Source organism: Bubalus bubalis, chromosome 9 (genome assembly GCF_019923935.1).
Source record: "Bubalus bubalis isolate 160015118507 breed Murrah chromosome 9, NDDB_SH_1, whole genome shotgun sequence".
Lineage (NCBI taxonomy): Eukaryota > Metazoa > Chordata > Mammalia > Artiodactyla > Bovidae > Bubalus > Bubalus bubalis.
Window position 1 is genome coordinate 48,762,489 of NC_059165.1, and position 17,403 is coordinate 48,779,891.

A 17,403-nucleotide genomic window follows, 5' to 3' on the forward strand; every position below is an offset into this window, starting at 1 on the left:
GTGGTCTGGTATTCCCATCTCTTTCAGAATTTTCCACAGTTTATTGTGATCCACACAGTCAAAGGCTTTGGCATATGCTTAGGTTGACTATTTTTTTCAAATACCTTTCTTTCCTTTTATATGTGATAATGCTATCATAGAAAATTTAGAATGTATGGATTAAAAAAATGATCTTGTAATGGCTGGAGCTCAGGCTCTGCAGCCATGGTCTCAGGGTTTGAATCCCAGCTTCACCTCTTATCACCTGTGTAACCTTGAAGAAGTCAGTTAACTCTTATTCATAGAGTCTTTTAGAGAGTCAAACAATTTAATTTACAGATGGATAGATAGAAAGACGGGCAGATAGTGAAAGAATCTAGAACAGTCCCTGATATTTTGCAAGATACTTAGCAAGTATTTATTAGCATTTATTGTTTTATTACTGAGAAAATTATTTTGTGTATAATTCCACCCAGAACTAGTCACTGTTACCCCTTTGATATAGATCCCTTGTACTTCTTTCGTGTGTATTTACCTAGAATATACATCTATACACACACCTACTTTGGGGGGAGGAGATAAATTGATTTTTCACTGTGCATTGCATTAACATCTTGTCATTCAACTCCTGTAGCACAACTTTTAGTAACTACATAGCATTCCAGTGTGTTCCCGTGTTCTTTTAACTAGCCCCTTGGGTTAGGCATTTCAGCAAGTTCAAACTTTTACCATTGCTTATAACATCAGTGATACACAGTGAACCTCATTTTGTAAAATCTTTGCCACATTCATGATTTTATCATTAGAAAAACATTCCAGTAGGGTTGGTATGACAAAGTTTATGTACATGTATCTTTTATTTTGGTAAAATAAACATAAAATGTACCATTAGTGACATTTTGTCTAGTCACAGTCCCCTGAAACCATCACCACTGCACCCTTCCAGAGCGCTCTCATCCTAAAAGCAAACTCCATACCCACTAAGCAGTCACTCCCCAACCCCACACTCACCCTTCCAGCCCCTCAGCAACTACCAATCTGCTTTGAGTCTCATGACTCTGCCCACTCCAGACACTCATGTGAATGGAATCCCACAGCCCCCACAGCTGGCTTCCTTCACCCAGCATAAAGCTCATCCATGCCGCAGTGTGCATGGACACTCCATTCCTCTCCCCAACACCATTTAAAACTTATTCCATTCCTTTTTGTGGCATGTAATATTCCATTGCCTAGGCACCCCACACTCTCTCTTATCCATTCATCTGCTGATGGATGGGCTGTGAACAAATGCCTTCAGTACAAGCCCCTGGTTGATCACCTGCTTTCAGTTCCCCTGGCTGTACCCCCAGGAGCAGAACTGCTGGGGTATTTGGTAATTCTATGCTTAACTTTTTGAGAATCCACCAAACTGTTTTCCATAGTAGCTGTAACTGTTTTTCAGTTCCAACAGCAATGCACAAGAGTTCCAGTTGTACCACATCCTTGCCAATGCTTGTCATTGTTGTTCTTATTATTGCCAACCTAGTGAGTGCAAAGTGGTGTCTCACTGTGGTTTTGACTTGTACTTCCCTAATGACTAATTTTGCTGAGTATCTTTTCATGTGCATGTTGATTATTTGTATAGCTTCTTTGGGGAAGGTTATCTAGATTTTTGATGCTATTGAAATTGACCTCAAAAAAGTGATACCAATTTTTTTTCATCATCAGTATTTTTATGACTTTCCCCCAGAATTTTTTATCTTTTAAAAACACAGTTAAGATTATTTTATATGTAAAATTTATATACCGTTCTTTTTATTTAACATTGTGACAAACATGTTTGCAAGTACTTCGTCTGCTGCTAAAATGTGTGTAAAGTCTAGACCACTGCACACATGGTTTTCCTTATTTCCTGTGAGTCTAGACATAAAGATTTTAACTACTGTGTAAGTAATACTGCACTAAATGTGTTTTGCCTAAAGATGTGCCCATATTTTACATTATATCCTTAGATTTCCAGAAATGGAATAACTAGAACAGAGGTCTGAACAATTTTAGGAATCTTGAAACATATTGCAACATTAGCATAAAACGTTTTGAAATAGAACTGAAGCCTTTGCCCTGGGAATTTGAAGGGTACTAATGTACCCTGTGAAACTGGGCTGTCAGTTGACCTCAGTTCACTTTCTATGGTATCTCTGAAACTTACTTTGAATCTCATTTCAGTATCTATATCTCTAAAGTCCTTCCCTCCTTCTCAAAGCTATTATGGGAAAACAGCTTTCTTCTCCAAGCAGAGCATTGACTTGATACTAGTTTTAGCGTTATAAAGATATTAATAAGACAATTTCCTATTGTAAAAACCCAGAGGGGAAGGGACTACCTGTCTTGTGTTCTTCCCAACAGTCAGAATTCTTTCATAGTTATTTTTCAGTTGCTTGGCAACCGTTAGGTGCTGCTTAAGGCTTGCCTGGTGGCTCAGTGGTAGAGAATTCACCTGCCAATGCAGGAGATGCGGTTCGATCCCTGGGTTAGAAGGATTCCCCTGGAGAAAGAAATGGCAGCCCACTCTAATATTCTTGCCTGGGAAATCCCACAAACATAGGAGCCTGGTGGCTATAGTCCATGGGGTTACAAAAGAGTCAGACACAACTTAGTGACTAAATGACAACAACAAAGTGAAAATTAAATAAATGACTAGAAATATACCATGGGGTATACTTTCCTAAGTTACACTTTCCTAAGTGTAACTGGGAAAGGCTAGTGGTGGTTTTTTTAACACTTGATGACACTTTATTGTCTTTTATTTTCTATTTTTGTTTTTTAATTATTATACATTCAAATGGACTTTCTGATGTAGTTTCATAAACTTTAACACATGTATAGATTCATGCAGCCAGCACCATAATCCAATATAAAACAGTCCCATCACCCCCAAAATACTCTCTCAGGCTGCCCATTTGTATTCACATCCTCTCCTACCCTAACCCCTGGGAAATACTGATCTGTTCTCCACTCATGGTTTTGTCTTTTTAAGATTATTACAGAAACAAAATAATACAATATAATATTTAACACTGGCTTCTTTCCCTCATCGTGGTGCATTTGAGAGTCATCTAAGTGACTGGTTATATCAGGAATGCCTCCTATTTCGTGGTTGAATTGTGATCCATTGTTCACTCCTCCCCTTGTCCAAGTGGGGACAGGTCATTTCCAACTGGAGGTAATTATGAATAGTGCTCTCCTCAACATTTGTGTAAGGTTTCTGTGTGTTCTTAAGTTTCTTGGGTAAATATCTAGGAGTGGGATGGATAGGTCACGTGGTACATGTATATTCAGCTTTGGGAATCGACTAAACTGCTTTCCTAAGGGACCGTCATTTTACGTTCCCATCAGGGATGAGTGAGTTCCACTGTTCCTTTTCACTGACACTTGTCAAGACTTTATTTTTTTGCTGCTCTAATAAATAGGTAGTGATATCTCATTGTGGGTATAATTTACATCTCGATAATGATTAATCATGTTGAGCATCTTTTCTTGGGTTTATTTGCTGTCTGTATAACCTCTTTGGCAGAATGTCTGTTCAAGTCCTATGTATCTAATTAGCCTGTTTTGTTCTTACTGTTGAGTTTTGAGAGATCTTTATGTATTTTGGGTACAGGTCCCTTGTATTTACAGATATTTTCTCCTAGTCCATGTGTGTGTGTTTAAGGTGTTTTTGTTTTTTCATTCTCTCATTAATGGTTTTCACAAAGCAAAGCCTTTAATTTTAATAAATTCTAGGTCATTTTTTCTTTTATCAATTATGCTGTTGGTATCATATCTAAGAACTCTTTGCTGAACTCTAGGTAACAAAGATCTTCTCTCTTTTCTTCCAAAAATTATATGGCTTTAAGTTTTACATTTAGATCCATGATCCATATAATCATGTGATTTTCCTTTTTTATACTGTTAACATGGTAGGTTACATTAATTTGAGCCTTCAGTTTTTGAACTTGCATTAACAAAACCTCTCTTGGTCTTTTTATATGTTGCTGAACTTGATTTGCTAATATTTTATTGAAGATTTTTCTCTGTGTTTATAAGGGCTACTGGTCTATAGTTTTCTTGTACCATCTGTCTGCTTGTAGTATCAGGGCAAAGCTTGCCTCATGGAATGAGCTGGGAAATGTCCCTTCCTCTTCTATCTCTGAAAGAGATTGTAGAGAGTTGCACTATATCATTTTAAAATATTCAGTAGAATTTTTTCAGAGAAACCTAAAGATTTAAACAGATATTTGACCATGGAGGATACACCAGATAAACACAAGAAAAGATATGCTTGGCCATTTCTTTTCTAGGCAGTATTTAAGTACAAATTTAACTTCAATGGGCTTCCCTGGTGGGTCAGCTAGTAAAGAATCTGCCTGTAATGTGGGAGACCTGGGTTCTATCCTTGGGTTTGGAAGATCCCCTGGAGAATGGAAAGACTACCCACTCCAGTATTCTGGCCTGGAGAATTCCATGGATTGTATAGTCCATGGGATCACAAAGAGTTGGACATGACTGAGCAACTTTCACTTTTCTAACGTAAGCCCTTAATGCTAAAAATTTCCCCCTAAGCACTGCATTATCTGCATCCTAGAAACTGACGTTTTATATTTTTTGTTCAATTCAAAATTTCTTCTAATCTCCCTCAAGACTTCCTCTTTAGCTCATTGACAATTTAGAAGGGTATTTCCTTCTAAGTGTTTGGACATTTTCCAGTTCTCTTTTTGTTACCGGTATCCAGTTTGATTCCTTTGCAGTCAGAGAACATAGTTTATAGTTCATTCCTTTTCTAACTTGTTACAGCTTATTTTATGATTCAAGATATGGTCTATCTTATGAATGCTTCATGTGCCCTCAGAAAGAATGTGTATTCTGCTGTTGAGTACTTTATAAATTAATCAGTTAAAACAAGTTGGCAGTATTGTTCAGGTCTATATTCTTACTGATTGTCTGCCTATGTTTCCTATCAAGTATTGAGGAATGTTTAAGTTTTAACTGTACTTGTGTATTTGTCTGTTTCTCCTTTCAGTTCTGTCGGTTTTTGCTTCATGTAATTTGAAGAATAACTATACTTGTATAGATATTTAAGGTTGTTATGTCTTCCTGGAGAATAGACCCCTTTATCATGATGTAATGTACTTCTTCATCCCTGAGAATCTTCCTTATTCTTAAATGTTGCTTTTTCATTCTTTTACTTTTAACCTACCTGTGATATATTTAATGTAGGTATCTTCTAGGGATTAAAATAAGCTAGTGAACTTTTGAAGATCCATAGAAATTACCATAAATCTGAACAAAAGCCAGAAAGATACTGGAAAAAAAAATGGACAGAGCCTCAGGTATCCGTAAAATAATCCTAAGATGTCTAACATTTGTGTCAGACTCAGAAAGGATGCGGTGCAGAAAAACTATTTGAAGAAGGAATGGTTGGATGCTTCCCAAATTTGGCAAAAAATCATCCTACAGGTGAAAGATGTGTATTGAACCCCAAAGCAACCCCAACAAAATCCACACTCAAACATATCTCTTTTTTTAAACTAATGACAAAAAAATCTGGAACAGAACCAAATAAAAATGGTGCATTATATAGAAGAAATAAGTTTGAATGAATTGTGGATTTCTCATTAGAAAGCTTGGAGGCTACAAGGAATAAGAACATTTTAAAAGTGCTAAAATAAAAGAACTGTAAATCAAGAATCCTATCTTCAGAAAAAAATGTTCTTCGGGAAAGAAGGTAAAATAGAGACATTCTAGATGAAGAAACACTAAAACAATTCATCACCAGCAGACTCTTTTTTATGTCATCTCTGTTCCTCTATTGAGCCCCCCAAGTGAGTTTTCACTTCATTTTTTGTTGTTGTTGTTCTAAAATTCCCTCCTGGTTTTAATGTTTGGTTACACTTTCTGATTTTTCATTCTTTGTTTTCAACCTTTGTTTTCAAAGGTTTTTTCACCTTTGTTTCAGGGCTTCCTTATATATATAGTGGCTTCCTTAAGGTCCCTTCCTAATTCCAACGGGCTTCCCTTGTAGCTCAGTCAGTAAAGAATCTGCCTGCAATGCAGAAGACCTGGCTTTGAGTCCTGGGTCAGGGAGATCCCCTGGAGGACGAAATCCGTGGCCCCTCAGTGTTGGGATCGGTTCCATGTCTTTTCTCAGGAGAGATGAGATTTTCCCGCTTTGTATGCTGAATGTTTAGAGTTGTCACCTGGGGAAGTTTGGATTTGTGTGCTGAGCAATTTTGTATTGCATTCTGAACATTTTGAGTATTTGAATACATCAGATTCTGGGTCCTGTTTAAATTAAATAAATACCTTGGTTGAGCAGTGCTTTGAATTCTGATCTTCTTGCCCAGTCTGCCTGCCACCATTTACTGTTCAGAGTCTGAAAATAGTTGTGCCATTCATTCTGTCCTGGTTTTATAGCTAAATTCAGGAGACCGGATGGCATGTGCTCCCTTCATCTTACTTGGAACCGAAACTGTCTTGGCAAATTACCTGTCCCATAATTTATCAAAAAGGTTTAAATTCGTTTTTATAACAATTTATATAGTTTTTCTAGAGCTGACCTTATCCATTTCGATAGCTCTGTCACATTTAGATTACTGAGCCTTCTCTTCCTCGTGTCACTGCCGCTACGACCCAGGCCCCTTGCACCCCTGGGCTTTCGGCTGTATTGCATTTTCCTGTTCTCTGTCCTGTTTCCCATCCCACCCAGTGACTGGTCATTTCCCTCTTGTCTTCTTTCAATTGAGACAAGGTTGGAATTTTCCAAAAGGAACTTTGTAGAGGAGGCAGGATGCAAGATCTTCCCAGGATCTCATTTGTTTCCCTTTCCATGAGCTTCTATTAAATATCTGCTATAGTTCTAGTTCAGCCCCAAGCCCATGAGATAGAAAGATGAATACAAGCACTCTCAGACTCCTGACCCCTATGGTCCCAAGGGGTCACCTGGGCTCTCTGGCCCTGTGGGGTGAAGTGTCAGGGCTCTGAGCTCACTGCGTCTCCTTTCCCTCCAGTCCTCCAGGCCTCCTATGAGCAGGACAAGGAAGCCCTTACCCACTCCTTCCAGGAGGCCAGGGTGGCCCTGCAGGTGAGAAGGGTTGGGGTGTGAGTTTCTGTGATGTGGCGACCCTGCTGTCAGCTCAGGAGGTCTTGGTCTGAGATGAGGGTTGGCCTCTTTTTCAGGGATTGTTGGGAGCATCTTGGAGACATCGTGGGCCTGGGGCTACGGTGTGATTAGAGCCGAGGGTGGCTGCGCAGTGAGCTGTGGAAGCATGAAGGAAGGCCTCTGACCCAGATTGACTGGTCAGGGATTTTCTAGAGAGGGTGAGGTCTAAGCTGGAATCTGAGGGTGGGTTGGAATTTTTCAGATGAGAAAGGGTAGGAAGAGTGCCTTAGCAGAAAACAAACAAAAAACATGTGTTTAAACGCATGGAGGAAAGGGGAAAAAATACAGAGTAGCTGTGGAACTGAAGCAAGTCCAGGAGGCCTGGGTATAGAGCATGAGGGGGAAACAGTGGAGGCCAGAGAGGGAGGCAGGGACCAAACGATGGGAGTCTGTGAGCCGTAGTAAGGGGGTGCCCTATCCTAGAGGCAACGGACAAAGTTTAGGTGGAGGAAAATCCTTGACAGGGGAGCAATATGGAGGCAGGCATGTACCTGGCAGCTGCAAGAGTGATGTGATGTTGGCTGCAGGAGAAGGCATGAAGAGGGAGCAGTGAGAGAAGAGACAGAGCAAGGATGCTGAGCCTGGCTTGCATGTACTTGGAATGCCAGTCTGCCACCAGCCGTGAATACCCTGACATCATCCCCAAGGGTATGGAGAGCTGGGGCTGTATGTTTTGAACAGTGGTTGAAGTAGCTTAAGCCTGCAGTGCTGGGTAGAGCAAAGACAGACTGAAGAAGCCAACACTGACCCCTCCCCAAGGGGTGGAGAAGTCCACCTCCAGCCTTATGAGCCAGGCTTGCATCATCTCCTGCCTGCTCCCCCCTCCAGGAGACCATTGACAGACTGACTGCACAGCTAGAGGCCTTCCAGGCCAAGATGAAGAGGGCAGAGGAGTCCATCCTGAGCCGAGACTACAAGAAGCACATCCAGGTAGGTGGCGGTCCCCACAGCCTGTCCTCCTTCAGTCTCCAGAAAGGTCCAGGTCTGGGCAACAGGAAAGGCCAGTCCCTCTTCAAGGTTGGGGCTAGAACTGATGCTGTTACCTTAATGAGGGTCTGGAAGAAACAGTGTCCCCATGTCACTGAGGGGGAACGTAAAGATCAGAGCGAAGCATGTGGGTGGTCAAGTGCTCATGCTCTGAACTCAGAATGAAGTGCCAAGAGCAGACCTACCACTTAGCAGAAGCAACTTAACCTCTGTGAACCACGGTTTCCTCATCTGTGATGGTGCGGACGCAGCAGGCACTGTTGGAATAGACTAAGATACAGCACGTTAAGCACTTGCCACGGGCCAAGAAGGGGAGGTGACTTGTCAAACACCACTGGGGGCAGAATGGGGAGGAGGGAGGTAGCCCACTCTCCCCACTGCTCTCCCCTCCCCATGCTGGCTGGTCTAAGGTCACTCTGTGTTCCTGTCTAGGAGCACGGGAGCCTCAGCCAGTTCTGGGAGCAGGAGCTGGAGAGCTTACACTTTGTCATCGAGATGAAGAATGAGCGAATCCATGAGCTGGACAAGCGGCTGATCCTCATGGAGACAGTGGTCCGTGGCTGGCAGCAGCTGGGATGAGGGATGGGGAAGGGGGCTGGGGGAAGGCAGCCTTATGCTTCCACTTTCTGGGTATTTCCTCTGTCATGTGTGCAGAGGGTAGGTACTGATTATACTCTGAGGAAGGCCCAGCCTGGTCCACACCAGCTTTTACCTGCCGCCCATGCTGGCCCTTGAGTCCCTGGGGCTGGTCTGGGCCCAGCAGTGGCTCCTTCTCATCCTGGTCTTGTACTTTTTGACTATGCGTGATGCTTTCACTTGGGTGACACCAGGGCAGGTAGCCTGCTAACCAGGAGGGGCTGGAAGATGTCACAGGTCTGGCAAGGGTTGAGGAAGGAGTCAATGCCGGAAAAAAAAAAAAAAAAAAAAATCAGACAGATATGGGAAATCAGAGTCAGCAAGGACGGGCCTGGGCAGTGGTGGGCATTAGGGACACCGTGGCTTTGTCTCCAGAAGGAAGGCCTTGGGGGACTTAGGATTGAATCCAAACAGATTATGTTACATTGTCCTGGAGGAAGTTCCCTGGCCTCTTGTGTGCCGCACAACCTAAAGTTAGACCATTTCAGTGGACCCTTATCCATTTTGTTCAACCATTTTTTGTGGATTAGCATAACAGATACACTTACATTTATATACATTATTTACTTCTGTCTTTTGGAGAACCAAACTATTTTTTTTTCTCTTGGGAACTGATGGAGATTTTAGATGGTAGTGGCTGTCTTCTTTTTTTAATACTCATCTGGCGAAGTGAAAAGTTGGCAGTCCTGTGTTCACGCCTTAGTTGCATTGTTCCAAGTAATCTTAGTGCCTCATGAAATGTAACATTTGGTCTAAAGTGAATCAGTGTTTTTGGTGGCCACGGATAAGAGGGAGGTGATAGCACACGTTGTGCCGGGGGCTTTCTGAGCTCACTCTGATTTGTTACAGAAAGAAAAAAATCTGCTGTTGGAGGAGAAGATCACCACCCTACAGCAGGAGAACGAGGACCTCCACGCCAGAGGCCGCAACCAGATGGTTGTGTCAAGGTAGCTGCTCCCACGCCCTGCTCCTCCCATCCCCACCGCTTATTTTTTGTGAATCTCCAGTTGGGAGAGTCTCCAGGAGGCCCAAGCCTGTCTGGGGGAGGAGGTTGGCTCTTCTTTGCTTGGGGGTCAGGAGTCCCAAGGGACCAGCTCTGCCCGGAAACAGAAGTAGCAGGACTGATTAATATCTGTTTATCCCCATCCCAGCTGAGTGGGCTCCATGGGAAAGCCCAGTTCAGGAAGAAGGAACAGGAAGCTTAGGGTTCAAGAGGCCAAAAGAATGACTGAATCAGTGGTAAGGGGTCGGTCAATGACAGCTGAGATCATGTGTCAGATGTAATTTGTTGACAACATATTATCTCATCTAATCCTGATCATTATAATGACTCTAAGAGCTGGTCCTGTTAGCATTCCCATTTTGCAAGTTTTCCCAGAGTGAATACCTGGGGCAGAATTACACTTATTAGTGGTGGAGCAGATCTGAACCCAAAGCTGAGGGCCACCTTGGTCAACAGCTGGAGTTGCCTTTTCGAGTGGGGCCACCGGGCAGGCTTCCTGGAGGAATGGGCTGGTCTTTGCAGTTGCTGGAGGCCCCGAGAGGTGGTCCCCTCAGGCAGCGCTGGCTTTGTGTCCACAGGCAGCTCTCGGAGGACCTGCTTCTTGCCCGTGAGGCCCTGGAGAAGGAGTCGCAATCACGGCGGCAGCTCCAGCAGGAGAAGGAGGAGCTGCTGTACCGGGTCCTCGGGGCTGACGCTGCCCCTGCCTTCCCTCTGGCCTCTGTCACCCCCACTGAGGTCTCCTTCCTGGCCACATAGGGCCTGGGCCTCTAGGATGCCTGCGGTCACAGCTTCCTCTCCAGGACCTAGTAGAGAAGGCAGCAGGGGCCTCTTGTCCTTTTCCCAGGAGGGGATCAGGGCGGGAGTGACACGGGGAGCCAGGGTGTGTGCCCAGCGGGCCCTGGGGGCTTGGGCCACACAGAATCACCTGGGGGCTGCCTAGGCCCCGAGCAGTGCCCTCCCTCGAGCCGGTGCAGGGGACAAGCGAGAGGAACCCTTTTGTTCCCCGCCCCCCAACCCTTCTCTCTGTTCAGGTCAGGGAGCACTGAGGCTTTCCCCAGGGGCAACCGTGCCACAATGGGCATCCGACCAAGAGGGAACACGCCCCTGGTCCTAACTTGTCAGCTTTGCTGCCAGCTCCTCAGTGACCTAACTTGCCCCAGCCACCTCACCCTGCCTGGCCTTTCCTCAGCCTGTAAACCAGTTAGGGCAACTGAACAGACCGCCCTTGAGTCACTCACTGTTCCATTCTAGACTTGTCTGAAGGTCAGACTAGGGGCTGGGGGGTCAGCAGGGAAGGGTGGGGACCGCACGCTGTGAATCAAAGTGGGGAGGCACTGGAGTCCCTTGCCCACTGGGCAGAGCATCAGGCACGCCACCGGCCCCAGGCCCAGAGTCTGGTCCATCCAAGGGCTAAGGCCAGAGCTCCTCCTCCTGGACCAGGCAGGGTTCACTTGGCACCTTCCTGCTCCCGCGGCCTCAGCACCATCAGGACTCGGGTGCCCCCTAGTGGATCTAAGTACCCTCAACAGCCAGAGCTGGAACCTCTTCCCCGTGCAGATGAGGAAACCGAGGCGGGGAGAGGGACCCAGAGCCAGGACTGGGGCTCATCTGTCATCTGAGCGTACTTTGTCTTCCTCCCTGAAGTCTAGGAGGTCGTGTATGAGACGTGGTCTTTCTCCTTGCTCTGTTTGCCCCACCCTTTCCAGTCTCTCAGTCCTGCTCTCCACTCAGTCCCTTCTAGCACCCCGACCCCAGGCCTGTAGATCCTGGCCCTCAGCCTCCCCATCAGTGCAGAGGGGTGGCTGGAGGAACTAACCTCGGCAGGCCTGTCCAGGCCTGACCATCGGTGGATTCAAGATTCTTCTCAGGAAGCACTGGGTCATCTGGAGACAGTAACAATCCCGTCTCTGTATCAGCATTTTGATTAAATGCCTTCACATACACCTCGCTCCCCTTCTGTGAAAGATCCTCAAAGCAGCTTCTTTCCAAGCTTTAGCAGAGGGCACACTGAGATCACAAGATCCAGTGGGCCTTGCCTGAGGTTCCCCAGCCCCCGGGGGCCAGCGTGTAGGAAAGGTCGACTCATGGGAACAGAGGTTTCCTGCATCAACCCAGACCGCTTTCTTCATTCCCCTCGATCTGGGCTTCATCCATTTCTCCTTCTAGGTATTCAGATGTGACTCTGCTTCTCCAAACCTGTGCAAACACATTATCCAGGAGCCTTGGGGACAGCTCTGGATGTGAATGGTCACAACCAAGAAAAGAAGGGGCGGCCAAGTAATTTGGGAAACTCTAAGTTCACTCAAGTTACACAGCTCTGCTGTTGGCTCAGACAGCTAAGAATCCACCCACAATGCAGGAGACCTGGGTTCAATCCTTGGGCTGGGAAGATCCCCTGGAGGAGGGCATGGCAACCCACTCCAGTATTCTTGGCTGGAGAATCCCATAGAGAGGAGCCTGCCAGGCTAGAGTCCATGGGGTCGCAAATAGTCAGACATGACTGAGCAACTCACCACGCAGGTTCACTCAAGTTACACAGCTCTGCAAACTGCAGGACTTTTCAGATCCTTTAATATGCTAATGTGCATTGCAAATTCACAAACAAGGAGCCAAGAGTCCAGCGTCTCTTAAACATCTTTAACCAAGTTTCTCCCCCAACCTGAGCACTTCAGGCTGCAGAATGCAAATTAGAAAACATTGTTCTAATTGAGAAGGGCCAGGCCAGGCTGGAGAAGGGGCAGGTTGAGGGAGGTGGGGTTTCCCTCGTGTAGCCTGTGGAGGCTGTGAAGAGGTGAGCTGTGATCATACCTTCACCCTGGGGCAGGCAAGCTATGGAAAATAAAAAGAACACATGATACTGCATTCATCTGGCCTTGCTTTCCTGGGAGAGAGAGAAAGTGGGTCTTTACACAAAGCCTATGCTGGGGGCAGCGTTCCTTGCTGAGTAAGTCTTGGGAGCTGAGGGACTCACCAGCAGTTCTGGACTTCTCAGGAACTGGCATCCCATGGGCCCTGGCCTTACCCAGGCTTGGTGTGGGGGCTGAGGCTGGAGTAAAGGCTGGCTCAAATGCTGCCTGTCAGAATAGGCCAAGGCTTGGAGTGAGGCCCTGAGGCTGAAACAAGACGTGAAAGCACTGATGGGCTGGCAGAGTGTAAGGGTGATGGTGAAGGTTCTTTCTGCTTTTTAGGGGCACCTCCTAGAAAATCCCATTGACGGAGGAGCCTGGTAGGCTGCAATCCATGGGGTCGCTAAGAGTCGGACACGACTGAACGACTTCACTTTCACTTTTCACTTTCATGCATTGGACAAGGAAATGGCAACCCACTCCAGTGTTCTTGCCTGGAGAATCCCAGGGACGGGAAGCCTGTTGGGCTGCCGTCTATGGGGTCGCACAGAGTCGGACACGACTGAAGCGACTTAGCAGCAGTAGCAGCCTTGGCATCAAAACCACCAAGGTTCACACAGTTACCTACCCCTGCTTCTACCCGCTGCTCTACACCTGGATGCCAGGGGTCAGGGTGCAGGGGGACACAAGGACATGGGTGGTAGCTGTCCCCACACCCTGGGGTTCCCGGCCTGGCAGGTATCAATGACAACATCCCTGACCTACGTCTTTTCCACACAGAGGGTGCTCACTGCATTCCACCTGGCTCTCCTAGCACATCGTGTATCTCTGTGGGCCTGGCGCTGACATCAGGGGGTGGGCCCAGCTGCAGGGACAAAATTTTACTGTCTATCAGCTGCCCCATGTGCTGTCTCTGAATGGGGCATGGTGGGCAGGTAAGAGGCACAGTGAAAGAATAGTGACTTGGCCACGGTCACACGTCAGTATCAGAGCACCTGAAAGGCCAGGTATTTGTGGACAAAGATAAGCTGTTCAGGTCCCTGGAGAGAAGCTGAGGGCTCCTCCCCACTGGAGGAGAGACATAAGGTAACTCAGTACTTCCTGGAATGGGTTTTGTCGCACTCTTCTGTACCAAGGTCGCTGAAGCTTGGATGGCGGGTTTAGGGGAGAAAGAAGGGTCTGCCATGGAGAGAAGGGGAGAGACATGGGTACACACATGTTGAACTGATTGTTAGAATGGTTGGAATAAAGATCTGAGTTGGAGCCTGAACAAAATAGCTGGGTATGAGGACATAGAGCTCACCTCCCCCCACAAACACACCAAAAACACATCTACGTATGCAATAAGCCTCTCAGAATTCTATCTGGAAACTGGAAGAGTTCCTGTGTAACCAAGGCTACAAAAAGATTCCCACAGAATCAGGTAGGACGGGAAGAAAAGCACTGGGTGAGCACCTGTGACCCTGGGAGGGGACTGAAAAGGAAATCTGATCACACGAGTGGACACTCATCCTGGGGAGTGAGCGGGTGGAGCCACAGACTGGACGTTCCAGTCCTAGGGTCCCACACAGAAGGGACAAGCCCTTGTGGCTGCCTGGAGAACCAGTGGGACTGACAGAAATGCTGGCAGAGCCTAGACTCCACTCATGAGGAGTACATGGGTGCTGGCCTGTCAACAGACAGGGCAGAGAGGTCTGCCCTAGCAACAACCACCTCGCCACAATCCCCGATCTGAGCAAATGCCCGGCCCCACTCAGTCCACACCACAGCCTGGCACTGGGTCTAGGACAGCAGGACCTGGGAACAGAGCGTCTAGGGATGCAGAGGCGACCCGGGGGCCTGGCGTGTGTGTGGTCAGGTGGGGCAGCAGTGGCCGCTGTGGCACCTGCTCTAACAGCACCACATGGCCGTATAAGAGCTGTAAATGGAGTATAATATGTAAAAGTTTTGATTCACTATGTTGTACACTTTTAACATATTGTATACTAACTATACTTCAATTAAAAATTATGAAAATGAAACTTTAAAAGAGGGAGACATTGGTCCCATCCACCGGAACCTCTTCAGTGGGGAACTGAATGCAGTGTCCCCTAGGCCAGGGGGTCGGTCACCTGACAGGGAAAAGCAGAACTGGCCGATAGCTGCACAGCTGTACCAGCTCATATAATCCTCCCTGAGGACGAAGAAGAGCTCCTCTGGGTCTGGAAGGAGAGAATGAGCTTCCCTGACTTCTGGCTTCCTGATGTTCTACCACTACCTGCAAGCAGGAGGTCCCTGGTGGGGACTTGAAATCCCACTTTTCCTCCCCATCCCCATTCTCCATGCTCCTTGCTCTCTTACATGGGGTCCTGCACTGAAGACTAAAAACCAGTTTACCAGTTTATGTTTGTCATCAGTTTGCTGTGCATCTGCAAGCTCCCTCCCTTTCTGATCTTAATGTTGTCATTTGTACCATGAGGGTGTTCATACCAGTTGATCTCTAAAGGACCCTTTGTGAAAAACATCACTGGAAGTACTGAACTAGAAGTCCAGGTTTCTGATTTGATTCCAAACCTTGCCACCCGCTAGCTGTGGGGGACCTTAAACAAAACCCTTTCTTCCTGTGAGCCTTGGTTGTTTATCAAGTGGAAGCAATAATCCTACTCTGGCCTATTTTGCAGAGCTGTTAAGAAGCACATGAGATACTGGATATGAGACGCCAGGCCTGTGGGAGGCAAACATTCGTCAAAGTCTTTCATGGTACTCTGAGCAACACAATCTCAAATCAGATTCTTCGGTACATCATGGTGCAGTGAGTAGGAATTATGAATATCTGGGGACCAGTTTTCTAGAGCAGTGCTACCAATAGAACTTTCTGCACTGGCATCTGTGTTGCTGAATATGTAACGACTAGTCACATATAGCTATCAGATCAGATCAGATCAGATCAGTCGCTCAGTTGTGTCCGACTCTTTGCGACCCCATGAATCGCAGCACGCCAGGCCTCCCTGTCCATCACCAACTCCCGGAGTTCACTCAGACTCACGTCCATCAAGTCAGTGATGCCATCCAGCCATCTCATCCTCTGTCATCCCCTTCTCCTCCTGCCCCAATCCCTCCTAGCATCAGAGTCTTTTCCAATGAGTCAACTCTTCACGTGAGGTGGCCAAAGTACTGGAGTTTCAGCTTCAGCATCATTCCTTCCAAAGAAATCCCAGGGCTGATGTCCTTCAGAATGGACTGGTTGGATCTCCTTGCAGTCCAAGGGACTCTCAAGAGTCTTCTCCAACACCATAGTTCAAAAGCATCAATTCTTCGGCGCTCAGCCTTTTTCACAGTCCAACTCTCACATCCATACATGACCACAGGAAAAACCATAGCCTTGACTAGACGGACCTTTGTTGGCAAAGTAATGTCTCTGCTTTTGAATATACTATCTAGGTTGGTCATAACTTTCCTTCCAAGGAGTAAGCGTCTTTTAATTTCATGGCTGCAGTCACCATCTGTAGCGATTTTGGAGCCCAGAAAAATAAAGTCTGACACTGTTTCCACTGTTTCCCCATCTATTTGCCATTAAGTGATGGGACCAGATGCCATGATCTTCGTTTTCTGAATGTTGAGCTTTAAGCCAACTTTTTCACTCTCTACTTTCACTTTCATCAAGAGGCTTTTGAGTTCCTCTTCACTTTCTGCCATAAGGGTGGTGTCATCTGAGGTGACTGATATTTCTCCCAGCAATCTTGATTCCAGCTTGTGTTTCTTCCAGTCCAGCATTTCTCATGATGTACTCTGCATATAAGTTAAATAAACAGGGTGACAATATACAGCCTTGATGAACTCCTTTTCCTATTTGGAACCAGTCTGTTGGTCCATGTCCAGTTCTCACTGTTGCTTCCTGACCTGCATACAAATTTCTCAAGAGGCAGATCAGGTGGTCTGGTATTCCCATCTCTCAGAATTTTCAACAGCTTATTGTGATCCACACAGTCAAAGGCTTTGGCATAGTCAATAAAGCAGAAATAGATGTTTTTCTGGAACTCTCTTGCTTTTTCCATGATCCAGCAGATGTTGGCAATTTGATCTCTGGTTCCTCTGCCTTTTCTAAAACCAGCTTGAACATCAGGAAGTTCACGGTTCACACATTGCTGAAGCCTGGCTTGGAGAATTTTGAGCATTACTTTACTAGCATGTGAGATGAGTGCAATTGTGCGGTAGTTTGAACATTCTTTGGCATCGCCTTTCTTTGGGATTGGAATGAAAACTGACCTTTTCCAGTCCTGTGGCCACTGCTGAGTTTTCCAAATTTGCTGGCATATTGAGTGCAGCACTTTCACAGCATCATCTTTCAGGATTTGGAATAGCTCCACTGGAATTCCATCACCTCCACTAGCTTTGTTCGTAGTGATGCTTTCTAAGGCCCACTTGACTTCACATTCCAGGATGTCTGGCTCTAGGTCAGTGATCACACCATCGTGATTATCTGGGTCGTGAAGATCTTGTTTGTACAGTTCTTCCGTGTATTCTTGCCACCTCTTCTTGATATCTTCTGCTTCTGTTAGGTCCATACCATTTCTGTCCTTTATCGAGCTCATCTTTGCATGAAATGTTCCTTTGGTATCTCTGATTTTCTTGAAGAGATCCCTAGTCTTTCCCATTCTGTTGTTTTCCTCTATTTCTTTGCATTGATCTCTGAAGAAGGATTTCTTATCTCTTCTTGCTATTCTTTGGAACTCTGCATTCAGATGTTTATATCTTTCCTTTTCTCCTTTGCTTTTCGCTTCTCTTCTTTTCACAGC

At 46.0% G+C, this 17,403-nt stretch overlaps 1 protein-coding gene across 1 annotated transcript in view; it reads left to right on the plus strand.

The window, feature by feature from the left end:
• The window catches only part of CCDC69 (coiled-coil domain containing 69), a 37,084-nt gene extending 24,440 nt beyond the window's left edge, over positions 1-12,644 (plus strand). The window contains exons 6-10 of the mRNA XM_025294104.3: positions 7,005-7,078; positions 7,985-8,086; positions 8,576-8,695; positions 9,629-9,726; positions 10,361-12,644. Of these exons, the coding sequence (XP_025149889.3) occupies positions 7,005-7,078; positions 7,985-8,086; positions 8,576-8,695; positions 9,629-9,726; positions 10,361-10,538 (572 nt within the window). The 3' untranslated portion in view covers positions 10,539-12,644. The remainder of the gene's footprint in view (positions 1-7,004; positions 7,079-7,984; positions 8,087-8,575; positions 8,696-9,628; positions 9,727-10,360) is intronic.
• Positions 12,645-17,403: the final 4,759 nt, after the last annotated feature.